This window comes from Calonectris borealis, chromosome Z (genome assembly GCF_964195595.1).
Source record: "Calonectris borealis chromosome Z, bCalBor7.hap1.2, whole genome shotgun sequence".
NCBI lineage: Eukaryota > Metazoa > Chordata > Aves > Procellariiformes > Procellariidae > Calonectris > Calonectris borealis.
The window spans coordinates 65,315,579-65,339,437 of record NC_134352.1 but is presented as its reverse complement, the minus strand read 5'-3'; the positions used below and the strand labels follow the sequence as shown (position 1 = coordinate 65,339,437).

At 39.1% G+C, this 23,859-nt stretch overlaps 1 protein-coding gene across 7 annotated transcripts in view; it reads right to left on the bottom strand.

Moving 5' to 3' along the window:
- Window positions 1-7,762: 7,762 nt before the first annotated feature.
- The window catches only part of ERCC8 (ERCC excision repair 8, CSA ubiquitin ligase complex subunit), a 32,150-nt gene continuing 16,053 nt past the window's right edge, over window positions 7,763-23,859 (bottom strand). For 5 of the 7 annotated variants that reach the window (XM_075137372.1, XM_075137374.1, XM_075137375.1 and 2 more), the window contains 4 exons: window positions 22,140-22,264; window positions 15,788-15,985; window positions 9,847-9,933; window positions 7,763-8,131 (listed from right to left, as the gene is read on the bottom strand). In XM_075137372.1, coding sequence (XP_074993473.1) covers window positions 8,063-8,131; window positions 9,847-9,933; window positions 15,788-15,985; window positions 22,140-22,264 — 479 coding nt within the window. In that variant the 3' untranslated portion in view covers window positions 7,763-8,062. The remainder of the gene's footprint in view (window positions 8,132-9,846; window positions 9,934-15,787; window positions 15,986-22,139; window positions 22,265-23,859) is intronic. The other 2 variants (XM_075137370.1, XM_075137373.1) reach the window with 1 other exon arrangement.

Here is a 23,859-nt window from a genome sequence, read left to right as displayed (position 1 = left end):
TTATACCCCAGAGTTCTGCATGTCTCACAGGTATCTACATTTAATATAGTAGCCCATCACTGAGCGTTATTTAAATTACTTTGATATACTTCATTAGTCAACCTAAACTTTAATAGTTATCCATAGTGGCAGAACAGGATGAAGCAGCTGTTTCAAACATTCATTTAGGCTCTCAGGTATATTAGCTGTCTGCAAAACAATTAAATGTTCTGGAAACTTTCTTTAGAAACAATGATGAATAGCATTCAGATGGCAAAGTTCCATGCAACTCTAGAGATGCATTTTTTTAACTTGGGAAACAATTTATGCGCTACCCTGAGAACATGCAATACACCCCAACTAAGTGCCAAACGTGACCATTTCCCACAGATGATGTGCAGAAGAACTGCTCATTATAAGGCTCCTGTTGCACAGAGCAAAACACAGAACAGCATCAGACCATTTGGATACTTAAGATGTTTAGCTTCAACTCATATAGGCCATAATGCATGATTCAGGTACAAAAATATATTCTTTCGGCCATATACTCCGCCTGAAAGAACTAGTGATGGGCAAAAGAGCTTCATTCAAATCTACTATTTTATAAAGCCCCAAAACATTTTTTTCATGTTTGCTAGCATGAGAATCATAATTAGCTGATTTCCTGAGGTGTTACGGAACAGTGTAGGAGGCAATAGCAACAGTATTTAACTGTTGAGCAACATGAGACACTCCCTACTGACTGCCACAAAACATGAGAACTGGATATTCTTACCATACACCTACTGTTTTGTATATCTTTTATCACAGCAAACATGGGCTCCCCAAACTGCTGCATTCATAGTGCCCTGTTGACACAGCATATGTACAGAAAATAGGAAAAAAGCATATTAACACAGTTATAAAGCAGTCTAGCCATGGCTGTATTAAGCTCCATCTAGGTGAATTGACGCAGCATCCCAGCAAGGTACATTAGCCTGTGGTGGGGTTGCTCATGTAAGCTCTGTATTATGCTGCTGCCTGCAGAACTGACGTACCCTAAGTTAGAGGAAAGGATTCTCTTTTTTCTCTTTCTTTTTCTCAGGCTACCCCCCTTTCTTAAAATGGCACTGACAGATTAAAGATCCACCATACAGACCAAGATATATTTGTGTGGATGAAAGTAGAACATTGCAGGCAGGCATTAATAGCTACAGTTCTTTCAGAGGCCATCCTGAACTACTAACAAAGAGGATTAAGAGTCAATTTTAAATTTTAAATACAAATAGAACTGGCTCGCTACCAAATCTAAGTTTATTCTTGCCAATGATCTCCAGCAAGAGCATAATATATTTCTTCATTTATTATGAATATGGTTTTTTGAGCTAACTTTTCTAAAAATATGATTCCAAATTTTCTTAGACTGTTTTAATAATTCTGTTGGAGGCTAAGACTTCTAACTAATATAAAGCAAGTAACCTGTTAAATAAATGCTTTGCAATCAATAGAAAAGAAAAATGCTCAGTATCTTTCAAATGTGGCTGCTGAGAACAGCAAAAAAATGTTTTAATAACCCCCCCTTTCTCTGCCCCCCACGTTAATCTATTTTGTATTAAACAAAGGCATATTATTTTTGTTGCTAAATAAATTACCCCAATCTTGCTTAAACATGTTACTCTAGATTACAAACATATGGCTGTAAAAATAACTGGTTGGACTGATTTAAACTGCTGATTTTAATCTCTGATTTGGCATGAAGAAATTTACTATAAAACCTGTTTAGGATCGCAGATGCATCTCTGTCCCACAGCTGCAAGAAAAGGGTGGATTTGTAATCTTCCAAGTGTACAGACCTCAGTGACTGACTGAAAGTCTCCTTCTTAGCACAAAGCTAAAATGCATAACTAAAAATATCCTGGTTTCTTTCTGCCTTAATCTGAAAGCAAATGGTGATAAAATGAGAATTAATAACAAAGCTGTATGCCTATGCAATTAAAAAATTCTTTCACATTTAAATAGAAAGCTGCCTTAATAGCCTCAGATACTTTTTTCCAGTCTCTTGGGGTTGGTGGATTTTGGCAGGGTGGTTAAGGGTTGCCAGCACAGTGGATGACATCGGTTAGCTGTCATCTGGGCAGAACGTGTGGGCTGGTGGGTAAGGCTGACTACACAGCACACAGATACGATTAGAAGGGATGAAGCTGTGGGGAGTAGTTATGCACCTGCCTGAATTCCTGGCCACTCACTCATCCCTTTTTATCCTCCATTTCTACCGTTTTTATAAAATAGACTAAAAGAAAACAAAAAAAAGAGGAGGATGGAAGAAGGCATGTCCATTTCGTAACTCAGCTTTAACCACACAAAAGGACTTTATTGATATGTTTTACATACTTTTCTTTAGTTAGGTATTATAAGCATTAACTGCTGTCCACTGAAACCAATATACTGCCTTCAAGAACATCTCTCAGGTGCCAAAACCTCAGGACACATCTTAGTGGCTAAGCACATGGCCAATACTCAAGCTTTCTTTATGGACTACTTCAACCATGTTAGTTCCTATGTTTCCCAACAGTTCCCGTGGTTCAACCGATATGCCCATAACTTGACTATGTATCTCAAAATTTACTTGTGCTATGCTAGCAGTAGGCTTACCTGTTCATTGTGGCAGATCCTAGGCCAATGTGCACTGAAGACCTTACAATTCTCAACTGTATGCACTAGAGTTTTATCTGCATTAAAAAATGAGGTAGGAGGAAAACCAAGAACTATCCTCCAATGGTGCCAAAGCAGTAGTATTTTAAATATACTTATATCTTGTGTGCATATATATGTGTGTGTATATACATATATATCTCTATATCTCCATTCAAGGTAGGATAAGGACCATAACACAAGGGTAAACATAAGGTAAAAAAATATAACAGTCAATTCTATTGATGTTCCCAAATCTAAGAATTTTTCAGCTTTACAATGACAGCGGTCTTAAATTCTGGGCCCTAAGCTGACTCAGCATGTGAGGAACTCATTCTTGATTAAAAAAAACAGATGTCTTATGCAGTGAGAAGCTGGCCTGACTACAAATCCAAACAATGCAAAAAAAGGTGGCAAAGAAATCCCTACATTTTTAGTCTTGTCAGCCCGTGTGTAAGAATGAGTATATTGGGTATAGAGAAAAGGGAGGTAAGCATATGGTGTTAACTTTTTCTTCCCAATACTTCGGAGTTAACCATATTTAAATTCTCACGAGCTAATGCTTTCTTCCAGGTCTGTGTACACAAGGAAAAAAAGAACAAGGTTTTTGCTTGGATGTCTCAATACCAGATTCTTTCTGAGCATCATAACCTAGACATAAATAATCGGGAGTCCTGTCTTACTGCCTCTGCAGAACTCAACTTTCGCTGAAGCTGAAGGAGGCTTGTTTTAGGCTCTCTGGATTTCTTGAACTGGGCTGGCTTAGACTGACTGCCACCTCCATTGTTTCCTTAGGCCAGAAGGGAAAGGAAATTCTTTGATCTCTTACAAGAACAAATAAATTCTTTTCCCTCTTTTGGTATCTGCTGTATCAAGCTCAAATAAAAATCTCTGCCTTGGCAGGCAAAGCAAGTCTTTTAAGCAATAGTCAATTCCCAGAACGGCCTGAAAAGATGAAAGCACTTCCCTACCCATTCTGATACAGAGTATGACTACTAATCCCAGTACCGCTACTGCGATAAGAGTGCAGTCCATTCCAGCTTCAGCTCTCTCTTTAAACTCTTAACTTTCTTACTGTTTTTAACAGGAACTTAGAATCCAGGCTTAGTCACCTGCATCTCAGGTGACTAACTTTATTTCAACATGAATACAGCACCCCTTTTGACACCTGACTGGATTTTCAAATGTGGTTTTTTTCTGACTGACATAAGAATGGGAAGTGCAATTAAGTCTATACGACCCCACTTGCTGCATTTCTGATTCTGAAAGAGCTCTGATACTATAAAAATACATGCTATAAGCATAGAAGCAGAATAGGCATAAATGAAGGGGAAGACTTAGATTTAATTATCACATTTAACTTACACATAAGGAAGAGACGCATAGTTGCAGCTGGCACCGTTGGCTTAGTTCTTGGTTCTTTCCAGTGAAAAATAATATACAGGATACTTTCACTGTCCTTTAAAATTTTTCATTTTGAAGATACCAACACTTTACTTACTAATTAAGTACAGCGGAAATAAAATAATCTTTTTTTCTAGAAAAAACTTAAATAGTAAATTTACCACATCTACACAAAACTAGAAGTACTGAAGGAAATCATAACATATATGCCATTATTCAAAGTAGAATTTTCACAGAAATTGGTGTTTGAGATGCTGGCTGTACCAAGAGGTTTCAGACCTTGCAAACTAAACATCATCTATTAGCTACTGCCATTATATGGGAGGTTTGCAGGTACTGGATTGTAGAATGAGCCTGGATTCTTGCCCGGATGAGACACAGATGTTTTTAATTTCCCTCACCAGAAACGCCTCTCCTTCCAGCAGAGGACAACAGTCAAAAGGGAGAATGACATCATCAACTGATACCAGAAGAGAATTTGGAAAGATTCCTGTGCAGAAGATACCAGCTGTTAGTAGGAGCAATAAGCCCCCAAGGCAACTAATTTCTATTTTCAACTGTTTGGGACAGCTTCAGACACTAAACCTACAGGTGCCTGGGTGGATAGATACTTGGGCAAATAATCCCCAGCCCACCTCTTCTTGAGCTGGATTCCACACTGTATTCATGGTGCAACTTACGCAAAACTGACGTGCAAAAAGTTATTCAGCAACAGTATGAAAATGAGCCCCATAAAAGTATAGCGGGAAGTTTCCACGTTTCCAGATAGATCCCTATTTAGGGTCCTGTCTGGAAGAATTTCATGGGATATGGCCCTGATGAGAAGGAGGGTCCAGGAAAGCTGGTTGATTTTCAAGGATGGTCCATCCTCACATGCATGAAATAAAGCAGAAGTGGAAGGATGTCTGTATGCATGAAAATTTGACCAAACTCAAGATGCAAAAAGGTGATGGAGCAAATAATCCTGGAAACCACTTCCAGACACACAAAGGACAAGAAGGTAGCAGTCAGCATAGATTTATGAAGAGAAGATCACGCCTGACAACCTGATAGCCTTCTACAACATGGTGTCTAGTTTGGTGGATAAGGGGGGAACAGTGGATGATGTCTACCTTTAGCAAGGCTCCTGACAGCCTCCCAAAACACCCTTATAGATAAGCTGACAAAGTACAGACTAGATAAGTGGACAGTGAGATCAAAAAATGGCTGAAGGGCCAGGCCCAGAAGGTTGTGATCAGTGGCATGAAGTCCAGTTGACGGCCAGTCACCAGTGGTATAACCCAGGTGGGGCCAGTACTGTTTAACATCTTCATTAATGACCTTCACGGTAGAGCAGAATGAGCATTCAACAAGTTTGCAGATGATACAAGACTGTGAGGAGTGCTTGATACACCAGATGGTTGTGCTGTTACCATTCAGAGAGACCTCAGCAGACTGGAGAAATCGGCAAAGAGGAATCTCACGATGTTCAATAAAGGTAAATGCCAAGTCCTGCACCCAGGGAGGAAAAAGCCCATGGACCAGAAAAGGCCAGGGACCAACCTGCTGGAAAGCAGCTTTGTGGAAAAGTACCCAGCACTCCTAGTGGACACTGAAGTGACCAGCAATGTGCCCTTGCAGCAAGAAGGCCAACAGCATCCTTGGTTATATTAGGAAGAGTACTGTCAGCGGGTTGAGGGAGGTGATCCTTCCTATGAGGAGAGGGTGAAAGAGCTGGGACTGTTCTGCCAGGAGAAGAAAAGGCTCAGGGGGGATCCCACCAATGTGTAGAAGTATCTGATGGAGCCAGGGAAAGGGAGAGTAAAGAAGAGGAAGTCAGACTTTTCTCAGTGGTATCCAACGATGGGGCAAGATACAATGGTTACAAAGTGAAATACAGAAAACTCCATTTAAACCTAAGAAACTTTAAGAATGCTCAAACACTGGAACAGGTTTGTAGGTTGTAGAGATACTCAAAGTCCAACTGGACACAAGCCTGAGCAACCTGCTTTAGGTGACCGTGTTTTAAGCAGGGAGGTTGGACTAGATTATCTCCAGTGGTCCCTTCCAATTTCAAGAATTGTGCACTTAAAACATGGGAAAAGGAACTAACCTGAGAAAGGCCATTCCAAAAAACAGGAGAATTAACGCAACATTCTTATTTATTGGTTTAACTCATGATTTCTCACCTTTTTTAATAAATGTAATTTTTCTACCTCTCCCATTTTATATACCATTCCCAGTCCACCATAGAGCTGGTGGGTTTTTTGGTGGGTTTTTTGTTTGTTTGTTTTAAAATCAACACATTTATAGTCACATTACAGGTAACTGAAAACTGATTGGAAAAAAAAAAAGCATTTATTCTTTGATAACTAGCTCTGTGATTTACTGAGCACATTTTTAGAAATTCAAATACCAAATACATGCACTACAGTTGGCATATAAAAATGATATGCACAATTATAACATGCAAAAAAAGTCACCCTCTTCAGGACAAAAATCAAAATGTGTAGTCTTTCTTCCAATTTTTTCCCCAGTTTTTCCAATTTTAGAAGGAAGCGCCACAATTGCTAATGAAAACAATCATTTGAAAAAAACAGAAAATTCTCTTCTCTATTCCTTTAAAGTGACAGTGTCAGGCTGGTTCTTAACTTCAGCTGTAACTTCTGGAAGTCTACCACCCTGCAGCTATCCATTTAATAGCGCTACTTAGATTTTGGGTCTCTCCCAGCAAATACGCACTACATATGAAACTTGTTTAATTACAACATTCTCTTGATAAGCCCACTCCTCACTTGGTATCATTTTACAATGCTAGACTCTAGATTGATATAGAAACTGACAACCTGTATCTTGTATAGATATTAAAAAACAGAAGTACAGTGAATTAATTCTAAAATGCATACTAATCATAAAAATAATACACACTATACAAAGATTAAATTATTATCTTTCATTTATTTGTACAATATTTTTTCCTTTCGCCTGTGGCCCTAATATCTGCTCTGTTTTGGAAGGAATTTTTCCTCTACAGACATGCATCTACATCTGACGGCAACCTCTAACTCAGCTCTCAGATTGGTGACTACACTATGTCTGAAGCACAAACTAGTGATTGAGACGAGACAATAACCCCACAAAACTCCTCCCTGTCAAAACAGAGCAGGCACTAGGACCACAAATTCAGATGAAAACAGTTTTGAAGGAGTATATTTGATATTTCTAACTTGAAATGTGATCCACTGTCTGCCTTGCACTGCACCTCAAGCCTGCTTCTGTCCAGGAATTCTTCACGCTGGCTAGGGAATTGTGAGAGATTCATACATAGAAGACTGATCTTAAAAACCTGCTAACAGGAGCAATAAAAACTCTAATTAAACTAGTTTCTACTCTTAACTTTCTGGGACGGATTCAGATACTAGTTGATGGGGTGCCCATGTAAGCACTTGAATAGATGATCCCAGCTATACCTCTCTCTAAACTGAATACTGCATTTACGGAGAAACTTATGCAAAACTGAAAATGCAAAAGAACAGGCACAAAATCCTGTTGGCTCCCACAGCACACAACCACTTGAAAATGGACGCAGTCTGCTCCATCTAGACATTGATAAAAATAAGCTGGAAGTATCCCTGAGCTACTTCTCCGTCGGGCAAAATCCTCTGTATCATGTCTCTTGGAAACAGGGATTATCTCTTTAAGTATTAGTGATACCAGAAACAATGCAATATTAACTGGTCCCAAGGGCTTTTATTTTTCCATTATCAGCTGTTCAACACCGAATAAAGTATACCAATGCATAAGGGTAAGTATAAAAGTCAGTAAGTATGAAAAAGTAATCCTTTAGGTTTAACTGTAACAGTGAAGGAAGAACACAGATAACAGTGGAAACTTATTTCTGAAAGACCTTTCTCTAACAGAACTGTATCAAAAATCCAGTGATAATAAATTTGACAATATCCAATTCTGTAGATGAAGTCCATGAATGCAGTGCCTGAATGTCAATTTTGTATCAGCACATAATTGAAATTCAGCCTTCATCATCACTGCTGCTCCATGCGTCTTCATATGCTGGATTTAAATGCTGTTGAGGCAGAGACTAAAGAAAATAAAAAATTCTCTCAGTGGTTTGCTTAATTAAAAATACTAAAATCAAATAAGGGCAATGCTAAAGGTATTTCTTAAGTTACTACATGTAGACAAACTATTATGTCTCTCATGGATACTGGATTTTTTTTTTTTTAACCACTTCTTTCACCATTCCACTGATTAGAGATAGGATAAATTATGAAAAGAAATAGTAATCTATTTAATTCCAATTTCAACAAAAAAAAATCTGGAGCAGTGACTGGAAGTTTTACAAATGTCTGGTATAAAATATAACAGATAGATATTACTGTGTTTGTTTTGAGGCTCTGGTTTCAAGTCATAATTTCCCTGGCCCAGCGTAACTGAGCACTACTGTCTCAAGAAGTAGTCCTGGCCTCTATCCACATCCAACAACTATTTCTCACCTCAGCCCCCCTAGGGTCAAGCTGAAGGGTTTGCGCAGCAGTGCACTGAACCACAGTTTTGACTTGGGATAAATTTTTTTTCTTGTTTACTTCTATCTTGGGTTCAGATTCTGATCATAGCTCTTCTAGCACCTCTGAAAGGGAGCAGGAACTAGTGGCCTATGGACAGCAGAACTGCTTCTTTCAGAGGCAGTGCTCATCTACAACATTTGCAAACAGCAGCTGTAGCTTAACAGATCTCAAAACAATGGCACATATTACATACCTCTACCATGTCAAATTTAAAGGGGTAGTTCTAATCAGAGCTGGGTAAATAATCTTGTTGCTGTGGGTTTGTTTTTGTTTTTCAGACTAAGAAAAAACAATTCATACACATCAAAATTCTCAGTTACAGCAAAAATGTTCATTTCAGGTCAACGGAACACATTTTGGATTTAGGGTATCTAACCTTTGAAACTACTTTTTTCTTCTTTGCTTAAGTGTAGGATAGTTTTGAAATAAGTTGTCTTACAAAGCAAAGTAAATGTTACAAAAATTTTATGCTTATCATTTCCCCATCCAAAAGGAACATTTCAGAAATTTTAAAAAGTCAAATTTGTGTATGCTGAGCCAAAGCATAAATATATCCTGATTGTTTAACATTAGTACAGTTTGCCAGCCTCTGATTCTGTGAATGGTTCCTTAAAATCTAGAATTTTTCCCCCTCAGACTCTTCACTGAAATTTTTATTGCCCAGCTTTAACACTAAGAGAGAGAAAGTACTCTCTTGGAAAACAGTGTTATGTATGATCTTCCCTGTAACAGCCTGAACATCTTGCCTCAGACACTAAAATAAGCTAATTTAGAACCTTCTTTATTATATTTCTGGATCAGAAATATTTGGGTATGAAGTGTGGCATTCCTAATCTTACTATTTAATACACAGTAGATTCTTAAACAATCTAAAATACAATCTTTGGCACCTTTCCAATTCCAAAATAGCATAAACTACAGAAAACAGTATGGAAATTAAGGAAGCTAAAGTAGAAGTTGAAAGACAGATAGACAAATGACAAGTACTACTTTTAATTAAGTGAGAAGCTAGAAGTCTGCAAAAGATTTCACTAAACTATGAAAGAAAACGTCCTCTCAAAACCCCAGCACAATCAAAAGATTGCACAGGAACAACAGGTGATTCTCCTCTTCATTAGGAATTGTTACAAACTTTGATGGTGAAATACATGCTTTATATCTAATTTCCACACCACCCCCCAAGTATAACAGCCATAAAAAGTATAGTTCAAACTCACAAATTCATTACCTTTTCAGAAATGTCATCAGGAACTGGCTCTCGAAGAGCTGGTATCCATGCAAGGATATTGCAATCTTTGCTACCACTATAAAGTTCCTTCAAGAAAGCAAGCAAAAATTACTTTTACACAAATTTACTGAACAATGACATAGATATAATGTCGGGGAAAAAAGGTGTATGAAATATTTATTTAAAAATAAGGACAAATATACAATTTCTAATTTGTACTATAATCTTGATAAACAGTATTTTAAATGATATGCCAAAACAAAAATGAGTAAGTTTTGATGTTTTTCCCAGATTGCTCACCAAAACAGCACTACCCACACTTAAATGAACTTCATTGCTGAAATACACTTTTCTTCTTCCCTCTCTCATGTCTCCTGAAAAGACACCTATTTTAACAGTTAGGAAGCTTAAGAGATGATTTATTTTCAATGGAAAAAGAAAAAAAAAAAGGAAAATATTTTTTATTATAATTATCAAATATTAATCAACTCAAAAGCATCTAGTAATATATGTTAGAAGAGTGCATAAGTATGGAACAAAGAAGTATTAAGTAAATGTACTTTCAGTATGCCTAGGGAAGGAAAAGAACAAATAAAGAACAATTTGAAGCCTGTATCCTGTTGGGAAGGCCGAGATCAGAAAGACCAATTTATTATTTTTAATATAAATAACTCTATTTATTATGGTAATGACTAAGGAGTGAGATCCCATTGTGCAAGGCACTCTGCAAACACATGGAAGCAAACAGTCTCTACACCAAACAGCTAACAGTCAAATATAGCTTAGTTTTCTTAGATCTTTATTAAAGGAAATACAGACTTATCTGTTACTTAAAACTGAGGACATTTTGCTAATGAGAAATACTGCACCATCTTTGCAGTAAATTTTGCACCAATAATGCTTTTATTTTCCAAAGTGCTACTTAAACGAACACTTAAATGAAGATATTCTCATATGCCTTCAATCTTGAATCATACTCCTGCATATTACATGGGATGTCTGACAACACTTGAGTATCGCCGTGCATTTAAACTGCCTGAGTGAAACGTGTATTTTTTCTGTATTCAGGCCAGCAGTATGAAAGCCTTGCTTTAAGCATGTTGGCTTTTACACTTAAACTAGCAACTCTGTGCATATGTGCACATTATTAATACATTGATTCAACTTAAGTTCAATAAACTATTACAGTTCTGTCTTTGCAGAAAGTCTCCTATATTATGTAGACTCAATTCTAGAACTGCATGAATTACGCTGACGGTTGGTGCAGGAACTTAATGCCTAACTCCTATAAATACCGATTTATGTGGGTAATCTTACTCAAGAGAGCTGACATACTCACTTTTGTAAAACTGTCCCATGCATGAAGTTATTAAGTCATAAAACACATACAAGATTAGAGTTTATAATTTTATGAGAGAGAAACATCCTGTTTATCTTGCTTAAAAGAAGACAGGTCAAAGTTACACCAAGGTGTAGGTCAAATCCCACTTTATCCTGTCAGCAGTACTCTACTCAGGCCTCCTGTCTTTGACAGGATACAGAATATCACTAGAACTTTAAAACGTCTTCCCAGGCAAAAATCACTCCTTGTGAGCAATCTCATAGTGACATCAGCACACTTCCATTTAATCTTTATTACCATTTGCCTCACTTTCTGATCCTGGCATTGCAAGATCTTCAGTTAATATCCCCTGCATTCAGTAATACTTACAATTAATTATTACAACCTGAAATGGTGACTCATACTTAAGTCAGTCAAAAGAAGGGCCAGTGAGCTCCATGCATGTTTATAGTACAATATATGGAAATACTATGCTTTAAGACTCTGAGGAAAGATTGCAAATAAAACCTAACTTAACTTTCAGTTATCTTCCGTTATTAGACTACCATTGGATTTGCCAAATACCTTGCAGATGGCACTGGCATTCCCTGAACAATAGAAGTAGCTACAATTTAAAGCAAAATTGTTTCCTGATGCATACCTAATATTTTATGACATATTATTCGTGCATGGTGCTTTACTCCATTTCTTTTTCTGAAAGGGAAACGTAGGTCTTGTTTGTTTACTTAAATTATTTTAAGCAGCTAATATGGCACAATGGTATCTAGCGTATTAGATCCAACAGTAAACATCATCTAAAAGATTGCACAATGAAGATTTCCTTTTCCACACACCCTTGAAATTACCGACCTCCTATTAAATTACTGGCTCTTATTAAAGGGCCAAATTCTGCAGTTCTTATTACTCAAGCAGAATAACATCTTATTAACTTTACAGAGATATTTATGTAAGAACAATTTAGGCCAACAATAATATAGTGGATTTTATGGCTCTATTCCCAGGATCTCAAAAGGCATATGTACACACATTAACTAAATCTCACACCACTCTATGGAGACAGCTCCACAGAATATCTCAAACACAAAAGGTATTCCACACAAACCTGCTAATTAATTTGGACCTCATAAGAACAGATGAAGACTAATATAATTGGATTGTGAATAGCTAGTTGCCTGGGTTTCAGTGATCACATGTGATGATATGGTTCCGAGCAAACAGAAGACACTTCTCACCTCAAAAACATAATTGTGTAAAGTTAAAGTTCCTTTTAGAGCCTATTCCAGTTATGAGGTGAAACAAAGATAGTGATTAAAATACAGTTAATGAACAGAAAGAACGTGAGGGACTGGCAGCAACCAATATCAATCAGAAGTTTTGAACATAGAAAAAAATAGTAAGAAAATCTAAGGATCAGATTTGGGGGTGGATAGGACAAAAATCACTCAGCAGGGTTAAAGACAGCAGAAAAAGTTTAGAAGACTATTAATATGAAGAAAACTCTTAACGACAGAAACTCACTACTAGATAGAAATGGTAGAAACTATGCAGAAAAGATGTAGACCTTGTTTCATATGAAGATAATTACTAATCTCAAATGTAAGTAAGAAAAATGTTAGAAAGCTATCTGCTACACATTTCACCAGATGCATAATTTATATCAGAGAGACTTAGAAGAGTTGTCTAAGACCACTTCTGGCTTGCTTAAGTTAATTATGTTTTAATACATATTGAAATACTACAAAGCTGAAAGTGAGCTAATATGCCATTCATTAAAAAAAAAAACCAAAATAAAGTGGAACGATACAGATACAAATGAACTAACTGACATTTCTTTAATCCTAAACAAGTCAATGGAAAAGGTGATTACATGATTCAGGTTACTGTAGAGTTAAGATACAGGAATATAAACAACATCAGTCAACATGGTTTGCAACAAAGCAGGTTTTGTCAAACAAAATTTTATTTACAAGTAGTAACTAAAACCAGAAATGCATAGCTGTGAATAACTTCGTAACATATTGATTTAATATTGCTTGCAAGAGTAAAATAAAACCGGTAGCTATAAATTTTACGAACGACTGCATTCTCAGAAAATGAGTTTTAACTGGGAAATAATAATTTCTATTGGAATTATATGAAGACTGATGAATGTACTTAATTGTCTCAAGACAGAATGAGCTATTTGGAAATATAGGTGTGAACACAGTCAAAATAACACTACCACTACCTTTGGTGTTGACACACTGACTATAGTAATGTTATTCCATCAGACTAACAATTTAATACAGCTAAAAGCAGAGCATTTAAAGAAAATCCAGTCACACTTCTAGAATACAGAACTGAACTCTGGAAATGGTGATTCTGAAAGAGAATCAGGAATCACAACAGATAAACAAATGAAGTTGTTGCCAACATAAACGTATAGCTATAGTGACTGGGTCCTGCACTTCGGCCACAACAACCCCATGCAACGCTACAGGCTTGGGGAAGAGTGGCTGGAAAGCTGCCCAGAGGAAAAGGACCTGGGGGTGTTGATTGACAGCCGGCTGAACATGAGCCGGCAGTGTGCTCAAGTGGCCAAGAAGGCCAACGGCATCCTGGCCTGTATCAGAAATAGTGTGGCCAGCAGGAGTAGGGAGGTGATCGTGCCCCTGTACTCGGCACTGGTGAGGCCGCACCTCGAATCCTGTGTTCAGTTTTGGGCCCCTCACTACAAGAAGGACATGGAGGTGCTGGAGCGTGTCCAGAGAAGGGCAACGAAGCTGGTGAAGGGCCTGGAGCACAAGTCTTATGAGGAGCGGCTGAGGGAACTGGGACTGTTTAGTTTGGAGAAGAGGAGGCTGAGGGGAGACCTCATCGCGCTCTACAACTACCTGAAAGGAGGTTGTAGCGAGGTGGGTGTTGGTCTCTTCTCCCAAGTAACTGGCGATAGGACGAGAGGAAATGGCCTCAAGTTGCACCAAGGGAGGTTTAGATTGAACATTAGGAGAAATTTCTTTACTGAAAGAGTGGTCAGGCCTTGGAACAGGCTGCCCAGGGAAGTGGTGGAGTCACCATTCCTGGAGGTATTTAAAAGACGTGTAGATGAGGCCCTTAGGGACATGGTGTAGAGGGCATGGTGGTGTTGGGTTGACGGTTGGACACGATGATCTTAGAGGTCTTTTCCAACCTGTATGATTCTATGATTCTATGATTCTATGATTCTATGATGCAGTTCTTGAGTGCATGATCACATAAGTGATCCTTTTCTAAGGATCTTAAAAGCTAGGATACAGACACTATGCAGAGATATGCATTTCCAGGGCTGGAAAACATGATTTACAGTGAGATTTAATGAACCTCACCTCTCCAGTTTATCAAAGAATACTAAAAATTACTTAATATAAACACACTAGCACTTCTGTTGGGAAACTATTCTTAAAAACACAAAAGGCTTTTTAAACTAGTCAAGAACAGTCCAGAAAAGATGTGCCTTAGCTATAATGTGAATATTCCACCTTTCAGTGGATCTAGTATCTCACTGCCTACTCATGCCAGAACTGCTTTCCAGGTCTAGCAAGGCTTATTAGCTTGAGCTCTATTGCCTCACCTGTAATGTGTCCAAAACTTTCAGTGAAGTCCACCTCAGTGAAACATTGTTTCAGTCAAAGTTACTGGACTCAGAGCAAGAGCTACCAGATTAACTTCTATGATGTATTGTATGAGAGGTCATGAAAAGATATCCATGTGGTGCCCCTTCTGCCTCAAATATTTCTCCCCGATATCTCAGAAACAAAAGATGAGAAAGGAAGAGCTGGAACATGAATTACAATCCTCAACACCTGAGGGCACTATGTAACAGCCTTATAAAAATCCATACTAACATGCACTTGCCACACCACAAGCCAGAAGAACCATCTGTTGTAAAGTATCTCATAACAAATTAAGCTTTGTTATCCATAAGTCGTTTATTACAAGAGAAAAATATACCATAGGAGGAGAGGAAAAGAAGAAAAGGCTGTCAGCAGCATGAGTCCCTGTAATGCCATGGTATTTCTCAGGTGAAACATTCTCAGATTAATTTAAGAAGCTCATTATGTTCTCAACACTTCATCCAAACTGTTCATAGATCCAGTGCTTGGCATAACTACAGGCATTTGAGCAAGATCACCTTAGCAAAGTACTTGAGAGGTTTCTCAATACTGATAGCAATACTAATGCACTTCACCTAAATGCACTTTTACATTCTTCTTTACTTGATTATTCTTAGGTATCTCAGAGAAAGACAAATGCCTCCTCTTCAGTCTTACAGAAAACAGGCAAAAGCCTTAATGCATAAGATTTATTAGTGACAATATAAGCCAAAAAATTACTATAGATACGTTGAAAAATTACCTATGTGAGACAAAATGAATAGTGGAAAGAACCAAATATAGAAAGGGCCATCCCAAGAACTTGACCAAACTTTTCTTGCTTGACACATAGGCCACAGAACTCCCTCTTATGTCAAGATCTTTGATTAAAGCACATCTCAGAAAAGTTAACACTTTTTGTGCAAGTGGTTTGGCAATCTGCATAAATATTCCAGGTTGTCTGGAATATTGTTTTCACTTTACTTACCTGAAAATTAGGTTGAAATACACAGCAGTCGACAGTACTGTAATGCCCTCTAAGCATAGTTACCAGTTCTCCTGTGAAAACTGTATAAACAGCAATGGTACTACCATAGGGTACAAAGGCAAACTCTGGATTACAGCCACAAGAGATGGTGAATTTGAGTCCTTTTCTACTTTCATTACAGACTTTCCCATAATTCACCTGTAAAATGAAGGATTACGCAGTTAGCTATTAACTAAAACTACAGGAAATAACTTTACATGAAAAGGTCAATTTCATTTCTTCTTTAATACCCAATAAAATTAATTTTAAGCTTCCCAATGTTAATACAACTCTTGAGCTGTCTATCAAGAGAGTAACTTTTCTGTTCATTAAGGCAGGTCCTGCTTGACCAATCTGATCTCCTTCTATGACCAGGTGACCCGCCTAGTCATGGATGAGGGAAAGGCTGTGGATGTGGTCTACCTGGACTTCAGTAAAGCCTTTGACACTGTCTCCCACAGCATTCTCCTAGAGAAGCTGGCAGCTCATGGCATAGACCGGTACACTCTTCACTGGGTAAAAAACTGGCTGGACGGCCGAGCCCAGAGAGTTGTGGTCAACGGAGTTAAATCCAGTTGGCGGCCGGTCACGAGCGGTGTTCCCCAGGGCTCAGTTTTGGGGCCTGTCTTGTTCAATATCTTTATCAATGATCTGGACGAGGGGATTGAGTGCTCCCTCAGTAAGTTTGCAGATGACACCATGCTGGGTGGGAGTGTTGATCTGCTGGAGGGTAGGAAGGTTCTGCAGAGGGACCTGGACAGGCTGGATCGATGGGCTGAGGCCAACTGTATGAAGTTCAACAAGGCCAAGTGCCGGGTCCTGCACTTCAGCCACAACAACCCCATGCAATGCTACAGGCTTGGAGAAGAGTGGCTGGAAAGCTGCCGAGAGGAAAAGGACCTGGGGGTGCTGATTGACAGCCGGCTGAACATGAGCCGGCAGTGTGCCCAGGTGGCCAAGAAGGCCAACGGCATCCTGGCCTGTATCAGAAACAGTGTGGCCAGCAGGAGTAGGGAGGTGATCGTGCCCCTGTACTCGGCACTGGTGAGGCCGCACCTCGAATCCTGTGTTCAGTTTTGGGCCCCTCACTACAAGAAGGACATGGAGGTGCTGGAGCGTGTCCAGAGAAGGGCAACGAAGCTGGTGAAGGGCCTGGAGCACAAGTCTTATGAGGAGCGGCTGAGGGAACTGGGACTGTTTAGTTTGGAGAAGAGGAGGCTGAGGGGAGACCTCATCGCGCTCTACAACTACCTGAAAGGAGGTTGTAGCGAGGTGGGTGTTGGTCTCTTCTCCCAAGTAACTGGCGATAGGACGAGAGGAAATGGCCTCAAGTTGCACCAAGGGAGGTTTAGATTGGACATGAGGAAAAATTTCTTTACTGAAAGAGTGGTCAGGCCTTGGAACAGGCTGCCCAGGGAAGTGGTTGAGTCACCATCCCTGGAAGTATTTAAAAGACGTGTAGATGAGGCGCTTAGGGACATGGTTTAGTGGGCATGGTGTGTTTTGTTGACAGTTGGACTTGATGATCTTAGAGGTCTTTTCCAACCTTAATGATGCTATGATTCTAAAGTTCACTCTACTCAATATCAGCTTTAAGAAAGGGAAAGAAAGATATGCCTAAAAATCAGCAGTTCCACACTTAGAATTTGCAGAGGCTATTGCGTGCCAGATCTACACTGAGCACCTAAACTGTCACTGAAATTAGAACTGGTCCAGGAATTACTGCCTTGAACATTTTCCTAAATGATCCAACATCATAATTTCCTCTCAGATATTGAAACTATTAAAAGAACTCCTTATGCACAACAGTATACAGTTATAAATCATAGAATAATTTGGGTTGGAAGGGACCTTCAAAAATCATCTAGTCCAACCTCCCCTGCAATAAGCAGGGACATCTTCAACTAGATCAGGTTGCTCAGAGCCCTGTCCAACCTGACCTTGAATGTTTCCAGGGTGGGGCATCTACCACCTCTCTGGGCAACCTGGGCCAGTGTTTCACCACCCTCACCATAAAAAATTTCTTCATTTTATATAGTCTGAATCTACCCTCTTTCAGGTTAAAAACATTACCCCTGGGCCTGTTGCGACAGGCCCTGCTAAAAAGTCTGCCACCATCTTTCTTATAAGCTCCCTTTAAGTACTGAAAGGCTGCAATAAGGTCTCCCTGAAGCCTTCTCTTCTCCAGGTTGAACAACCTCAACTCTCTCAGCCTTTCTTCATAGGAGAGGCGTTCCAGCCCTCTGATCATCTTCGTGGTTCTCCTCTGGACCCGCTCCAACAGGTCCATGTCTTTCCTGTGCTGAGGGCTCCAGAGCTGGATGCAGTACTCCAGGTGGGGTCTCACCAGAGCAGAGTAGAGGGGCAGAATCACCTCCCTCAACCTGCTGGCCACCCTTCTTTTGATGCAGCCCAGGATACAGTTGGCCTTCTGGGCTGCCAGCGCACATTGCTGGCTCATGTCCAGCTTTTCATCCACCAGTACCCCCAAGTCCTTCTCGGCAGGGCTGCTCTCAATCCCTTCATCCCCCAGCCTGTATTGATACCGGGGGTTGCCCCGACCCAGGTGCAGGACCTTGCACTTGGCCTTGTTGAACCTCATGAGGTTCACATGGGCCCACTTCTGGAGCTTGTCCAGGTCCCTCTGGATGGCATCCCGTCCCTAAGGCATGTCGACCACACCACTCAGCTTGGTGTCATCTGCAAACTTGCTGAGGGTGCACTCGATCCCACTGTCATCGATGGTATAACAGGCTGCCCAGGGAAGTGGTGGAGTCACCATCCCTGGACGTATTTAAAAGACGTGTAGATGAGGCCCTTAGGGACATGGTGTAGTGGGCATGGTGGTGTTGGGTTGACGGTTGGACACGATGATCTTAGAGGTCTTTTCCAACCTGTATGATTCTATGATTCTATGATTCTATGATTCTATTAAACAGTACCAGTCCCAATACTGCAAGACTTTAGTGCACAGATTGAAGAAAAATTGACCTACACTACCTTCTGTCCTGTACGTGCCCTTTGTTTATCAGAGTTGACTCCTGTTGCAGAATACTATATTTCTGAAGCATATATGCCAGTACGATGGCAAAGAACTGAAGCATCAGTCTAGACAACACAGGAACTAGCCCTAAGGATTTCTCAGCAAGTCATCCCTTAGTTGGGGAAGAAGGAACAGAGGAAAAACATCCACAATGTAGGGAAAGATTCTGCATCTCCACCTCCTGAGTTACCAAGAAAAACTAGGAGATGAATAGGCAATATGAAAACAACTGAAGGGCAAGCAGAAGGATAGCATAAGTAAAGGGTGAAGTAAAGGAATTAGAAGAAAGACACTCATGAAGGAGAAGCAAATAAAGAATAACTTGCTAAATTATTATGGGCTAGTTAAGATTGATAAAAAAGCCTATCTTTTAACCAAAGCTAAATCACCACTGGGAAATTCAATAGTGTTCCCTATAAGGGCTGGCATAGGAGCAAATGCTACATTGCTAAGATCTGGCTTGTGAGGTGTGTAGGAAGGCTTGCAAATAAAAGTAGTATAAGAAGTATAGCTTATTAGCGTCTGTACGTTTCAAGCTCTTGACAAGTACCATACAGATAAAAATCTCACCAAAGGTTGAAAGTGGAAAGTTTCCAAACATGCTAGAAAATATTCCAGTTGGATATATGAGTCTAATTAGATCCTATCAGACATCAAAAGTGTATTCATGAGAAAATACAGAAATATATTCATGAGAACAGTATAGTTTACCTCTAAGCTTAATTAAAACAAAGCATTAGAATTTTGACAAATAAAACATACTTTTTTTTTCCATGAAGAGAGAGAAGTCCACTACAAATACCTGAAATTCACACATTATTTTATGACTTAAAAGAAGCATTTTTTCTAATAAAAATAACAGTATTTTAAATTTAAATTCATTAATAGTACATAGTATTATATATAATTTTTTTTTTTCAAATAGTATTGTCCTACAACATATGCTTTTAATTTATGCTGAAAAACAGAGATTCACTTATACATACAATGTTAGCAAAGCTCTCTGTGTTAATTTTAAAGTTCCCTACCTAAACCTCATGGCCTATAGTTTTAAAAAAAAAAAAAATCCTAACTGTGAAATCTTTTGACTACAAGTTAACAGATTTGTAAAGTTTAGCAGGTAAATATTCTAATACATATTCTAATAATAAGTCTTGCTTTGTCAGGTTCTTGATCCATACTATATCAATTGCCTGAGTCCAAAGTTTGAGGCAAATATAAGCATCAGCATAATATCAGCATAAGCCAGGCAAGAAAGACGACTACTTGTTGCTCTATTTTTAAAGTATTCTCTTTCATAGCAAACAGCACTTATGTAAGGAAAGTATAATAAAAAGGAGTCCCGAGAAAATCTCTCTCAATCATCATAAAAATGTGTACAAAGAGAGTTTGATTAGCATACAAGTAGGCTGATATTTTTTCATATTGAGAGGATATTTTCATGAGATGTGGAGGTTATGTCATGTCCTTTGTGGATAATACTGCTTGTTTTGTAAAGACAGTGTTTGTAAAATATCGACTGTGTTAAGTCTTGTTAATACTGATCATTTTAAGAGGCATATTACTCTGCTGATAAAGAGCAATTAAACTCCTTTACACAGCATGTGAGCTGTAACAGCAACAATTCCCAAGCCACACCACTGCTCATAACAATGGCATGCACAATGAAAGGGATGAGTAGAGGCTGGGAAAAGTAAATTATATGGATATACTCAGCGTAAATATTCCTGCTTGATAGAGGAGCAACGGAAAGGAAAGGATGCTGCCAAAACAAGAACTGAAGAAAGATCTTAAAAACTGGCTTTGTCCTTTGAGCACATAGACAAACAGAAAACCTGCTTCCTTTTTTTGATTCTTCCTATACTTAGTGAATCAGGACTTTCTATTCCTTTTTGTGACAAAGGATGTACGCAAGATGTGTATGACTCCAACATTCGTTTCTCTTACTTACTGAAACAATCCACTAGCCCCCAAATTTGGCTCATTGCTCAAAAAAATTCATATCCATGGCTTAATTTCTATACCTTTTGAAAGGTATAGAAAAAAATTACAGATATCAAAAGGACTGGCTAGTAGGGGAAACAGAGGGACTATGGTGTGAACTTGTATTACCTGTACATGCATTTATTTGTCTGCTGGTGCCTTGAAATTATTTTAAATAATACCTCTGGGCAGTGTGTGAAAATACAGTACTCTGGACAATACAATTCTGGGCTTGAAAAAGCAAGGCAGGATCAAGCTATTCCACACCAAATGAGAAAATTGTAAAATCGCCTGTGAAACAAGTCAATGAACTAACAGGCACAGAAAAACAAAAAACAATGATCCAGCTGGTGATAGGAGAGCGAACAAACTGTATTATCTACTTTGGTGATGGTGATTTCAAGACAGAAAGATGTCTGTATATGAAGTGCTGAGAACAAGCTGGCAAATACGAGTAGCATGGAGATAGAAAAGTCCTTTCATTTAAATGTCCATAAGGAATTCTTTTTGCTGTGTTCTGAAACTGAGCAGCAGAAGTAAAAGATTTCTAAGGTAGAGTAAAATTTCTTCCTTTCCTTAGCAATCATAGACTATAATCATGATTGGCTAAAATCCCATGGAAACTGAATTACCTAGTATGTCCTTCTTTCAAAATAAACATAGGAAACAATTCTCTTTACTGAACAGAAAATTAAAACAGCTACCTTCAGCAAAAGACAAGCCATAGAAGGGACTGGAGCAGCAGTAGAAATTTAATTTCTGCCTCCCACCCCAGTTTGGTTGCAATGCAAATGTAGAGGGACAGATATTTTTAACACTGCTACACAACTCCACAAAAGAGATTCCACAAAAACACAAAGAAAGTTGCAAGAAAGCCAGGCAGTCAATCAGTGAAACTCTCAGGTATGGACAACTGTCCTGTGGATAGCACGCTGACAACTAATAGTTTAAAAAAAAATAAATTCTACCAACAGTCACTGCATTAAGGTTTTCATTACTGTCTGAAGTGTTTTCAGCTGTGCTCACAAATTACTGAACTTAAAGTTACCATATTCAATCTTTAAGTAGATCCAGTTTCTTCATACTCTGTTTTTTTAATAATAAGTAGAAATAAGAAAAGAAATTTGGAAAAAAATGCTCACAAAATCTTCTAATGATGAGATTAAGCAGCTATACTCTTTATGAAAATGAATAAATATCCAAAGCTGTAATGACAATTGCACAAATTATAAGTCTTCTAAAATTAAGTGCAAGTGAAAACATAACTGAAGATTCTTGAAAACTTACTAATGTGTTTTCTCCAGTGGAGCTGTTCCAGAGTCGCATCCGATCATCTGTACCAATGGTCAACAGATGAAGTCCATCATTTGTATAGCATAAACCATTAACTCTCCCATTGTGAGCAGTATTTGCTGTCAGGAAAAAGAGGTGGTTCAGATTTCCACGGAAGATTTACTATTTTGTATACACATTTTTACTTCCATGTATAGTACTGAAAGGGCTGTTTAAATGGCAACATATCAGTAAATTAATAATTTAACTCTTGGTTTATAAAAGCATCTGGCTGGTGACCGGTCACCAGCGGTGCTCCTCAGGGCTCAATTCTAGGGGCAGTTCTGTTCAATATATTTATCAGTGATCTGGAGGCAGAAGTTGAATGCACCATTAACAAGTTTGCTGATGATACCAAACTGGGAGGTGCTGTTGACTCTTTTGGGGAACAACAGGCCTTGCAGAGGGATCTAGATAGATTGGAGCACTGGGCAATGATGAATGGGATGAAATTTAACAAGTCGAAATGCCAGTTCCTGCACCTGGGACGCAGTAATGCCAGGCACAAGTATAAACTGGGAGAGGAGTGGCTGGAGAGCAGCCCTGCAGAAAGGGATCTGGGGGTGCTGGTCGACAGCAGGCTCAGTATGCGTCAGCAGCGTGCCCTGGCAGCCGAGAGGGCAAACCGCATCCTGGGGTGCATCAAACACAGCATAACCAGCCGGTCAGGAGAGGTGATTGTCCTGCTTGGTTATTCAGCGCTGGTGTGGCCTCACCTGCAGCACTGTGTGCAGTTCTGGGCCCCACAACTTAAGGAGGATGTGAAGGTCCTTGAATGCGTCCAGAGGAGGGCAACAGAGCAGGTGAAAGGGCTGGAAGACATGTCCTGTGAGGAGCGGCTGAGGACTTTGGGCTTGTCTAGTTTGGAGAGAAGGAGGCTGAGGGGCGACCTCATTGCTCTCTACAGCTTCCTGAGGAGGGGACATGGAGAGGGAAGTGCTGAACTCTTCTCCCTGGTGCCCAGGATGTGTGGGAAGGGTTCAAAGCTGTGCCAGTGGAGGTTCAGACTTGACATTAGGAAGCATTTCTTTTCCAAGAGGGTGGTCAAACACTGGAACAGGCTTCCTAGAGAGGTGGCTGATGCCCCAAGCCTGTCAGTGTTTAAGAGGCATTTGGCAATGCCCTAAATAACATGCCTTAACTTTTGGTCAGCCCTGAATTGGTCAGGTAGTTGGACTAGATGATCGTTGTAGGTCCTTTCCAACCTAATATTCTATATTGTTTATAGAGTACTATCAATAAATTCCATTGAGTTCACCCTGCAATACTGCACATTCTTAGGTATGTTAAAGTAGCTAAAATCCAACTCAGTTATACCACAGCAAACCTAATTATGGTGCCCATAAATTAACTCACTGAAAAATAGATACTGCATTATACTGCAGTACACAATTTAGACATACCTCTTAGGTAAAAGGCGTTATCTGTTTTTCAAGAATTTTATTTAAAAAATTGTTAGCTGCATTTGGTTTAGTTCAGCTATATTTCAATATACTTAATATCCTAGTCTATCTGATTGCCATTAGATTATCAAAAAATCATCTTGAACCTGTCAGGGAAATAAAGTTGAAAAGAAAGTTGTTGTGTTTGAACAAGACAACGTGTCATTCAAAGGAATGTGTAAAATGGCACTAATTATCTTGGGAGTTACATAGAATTTTGTTTTTCATAAAAG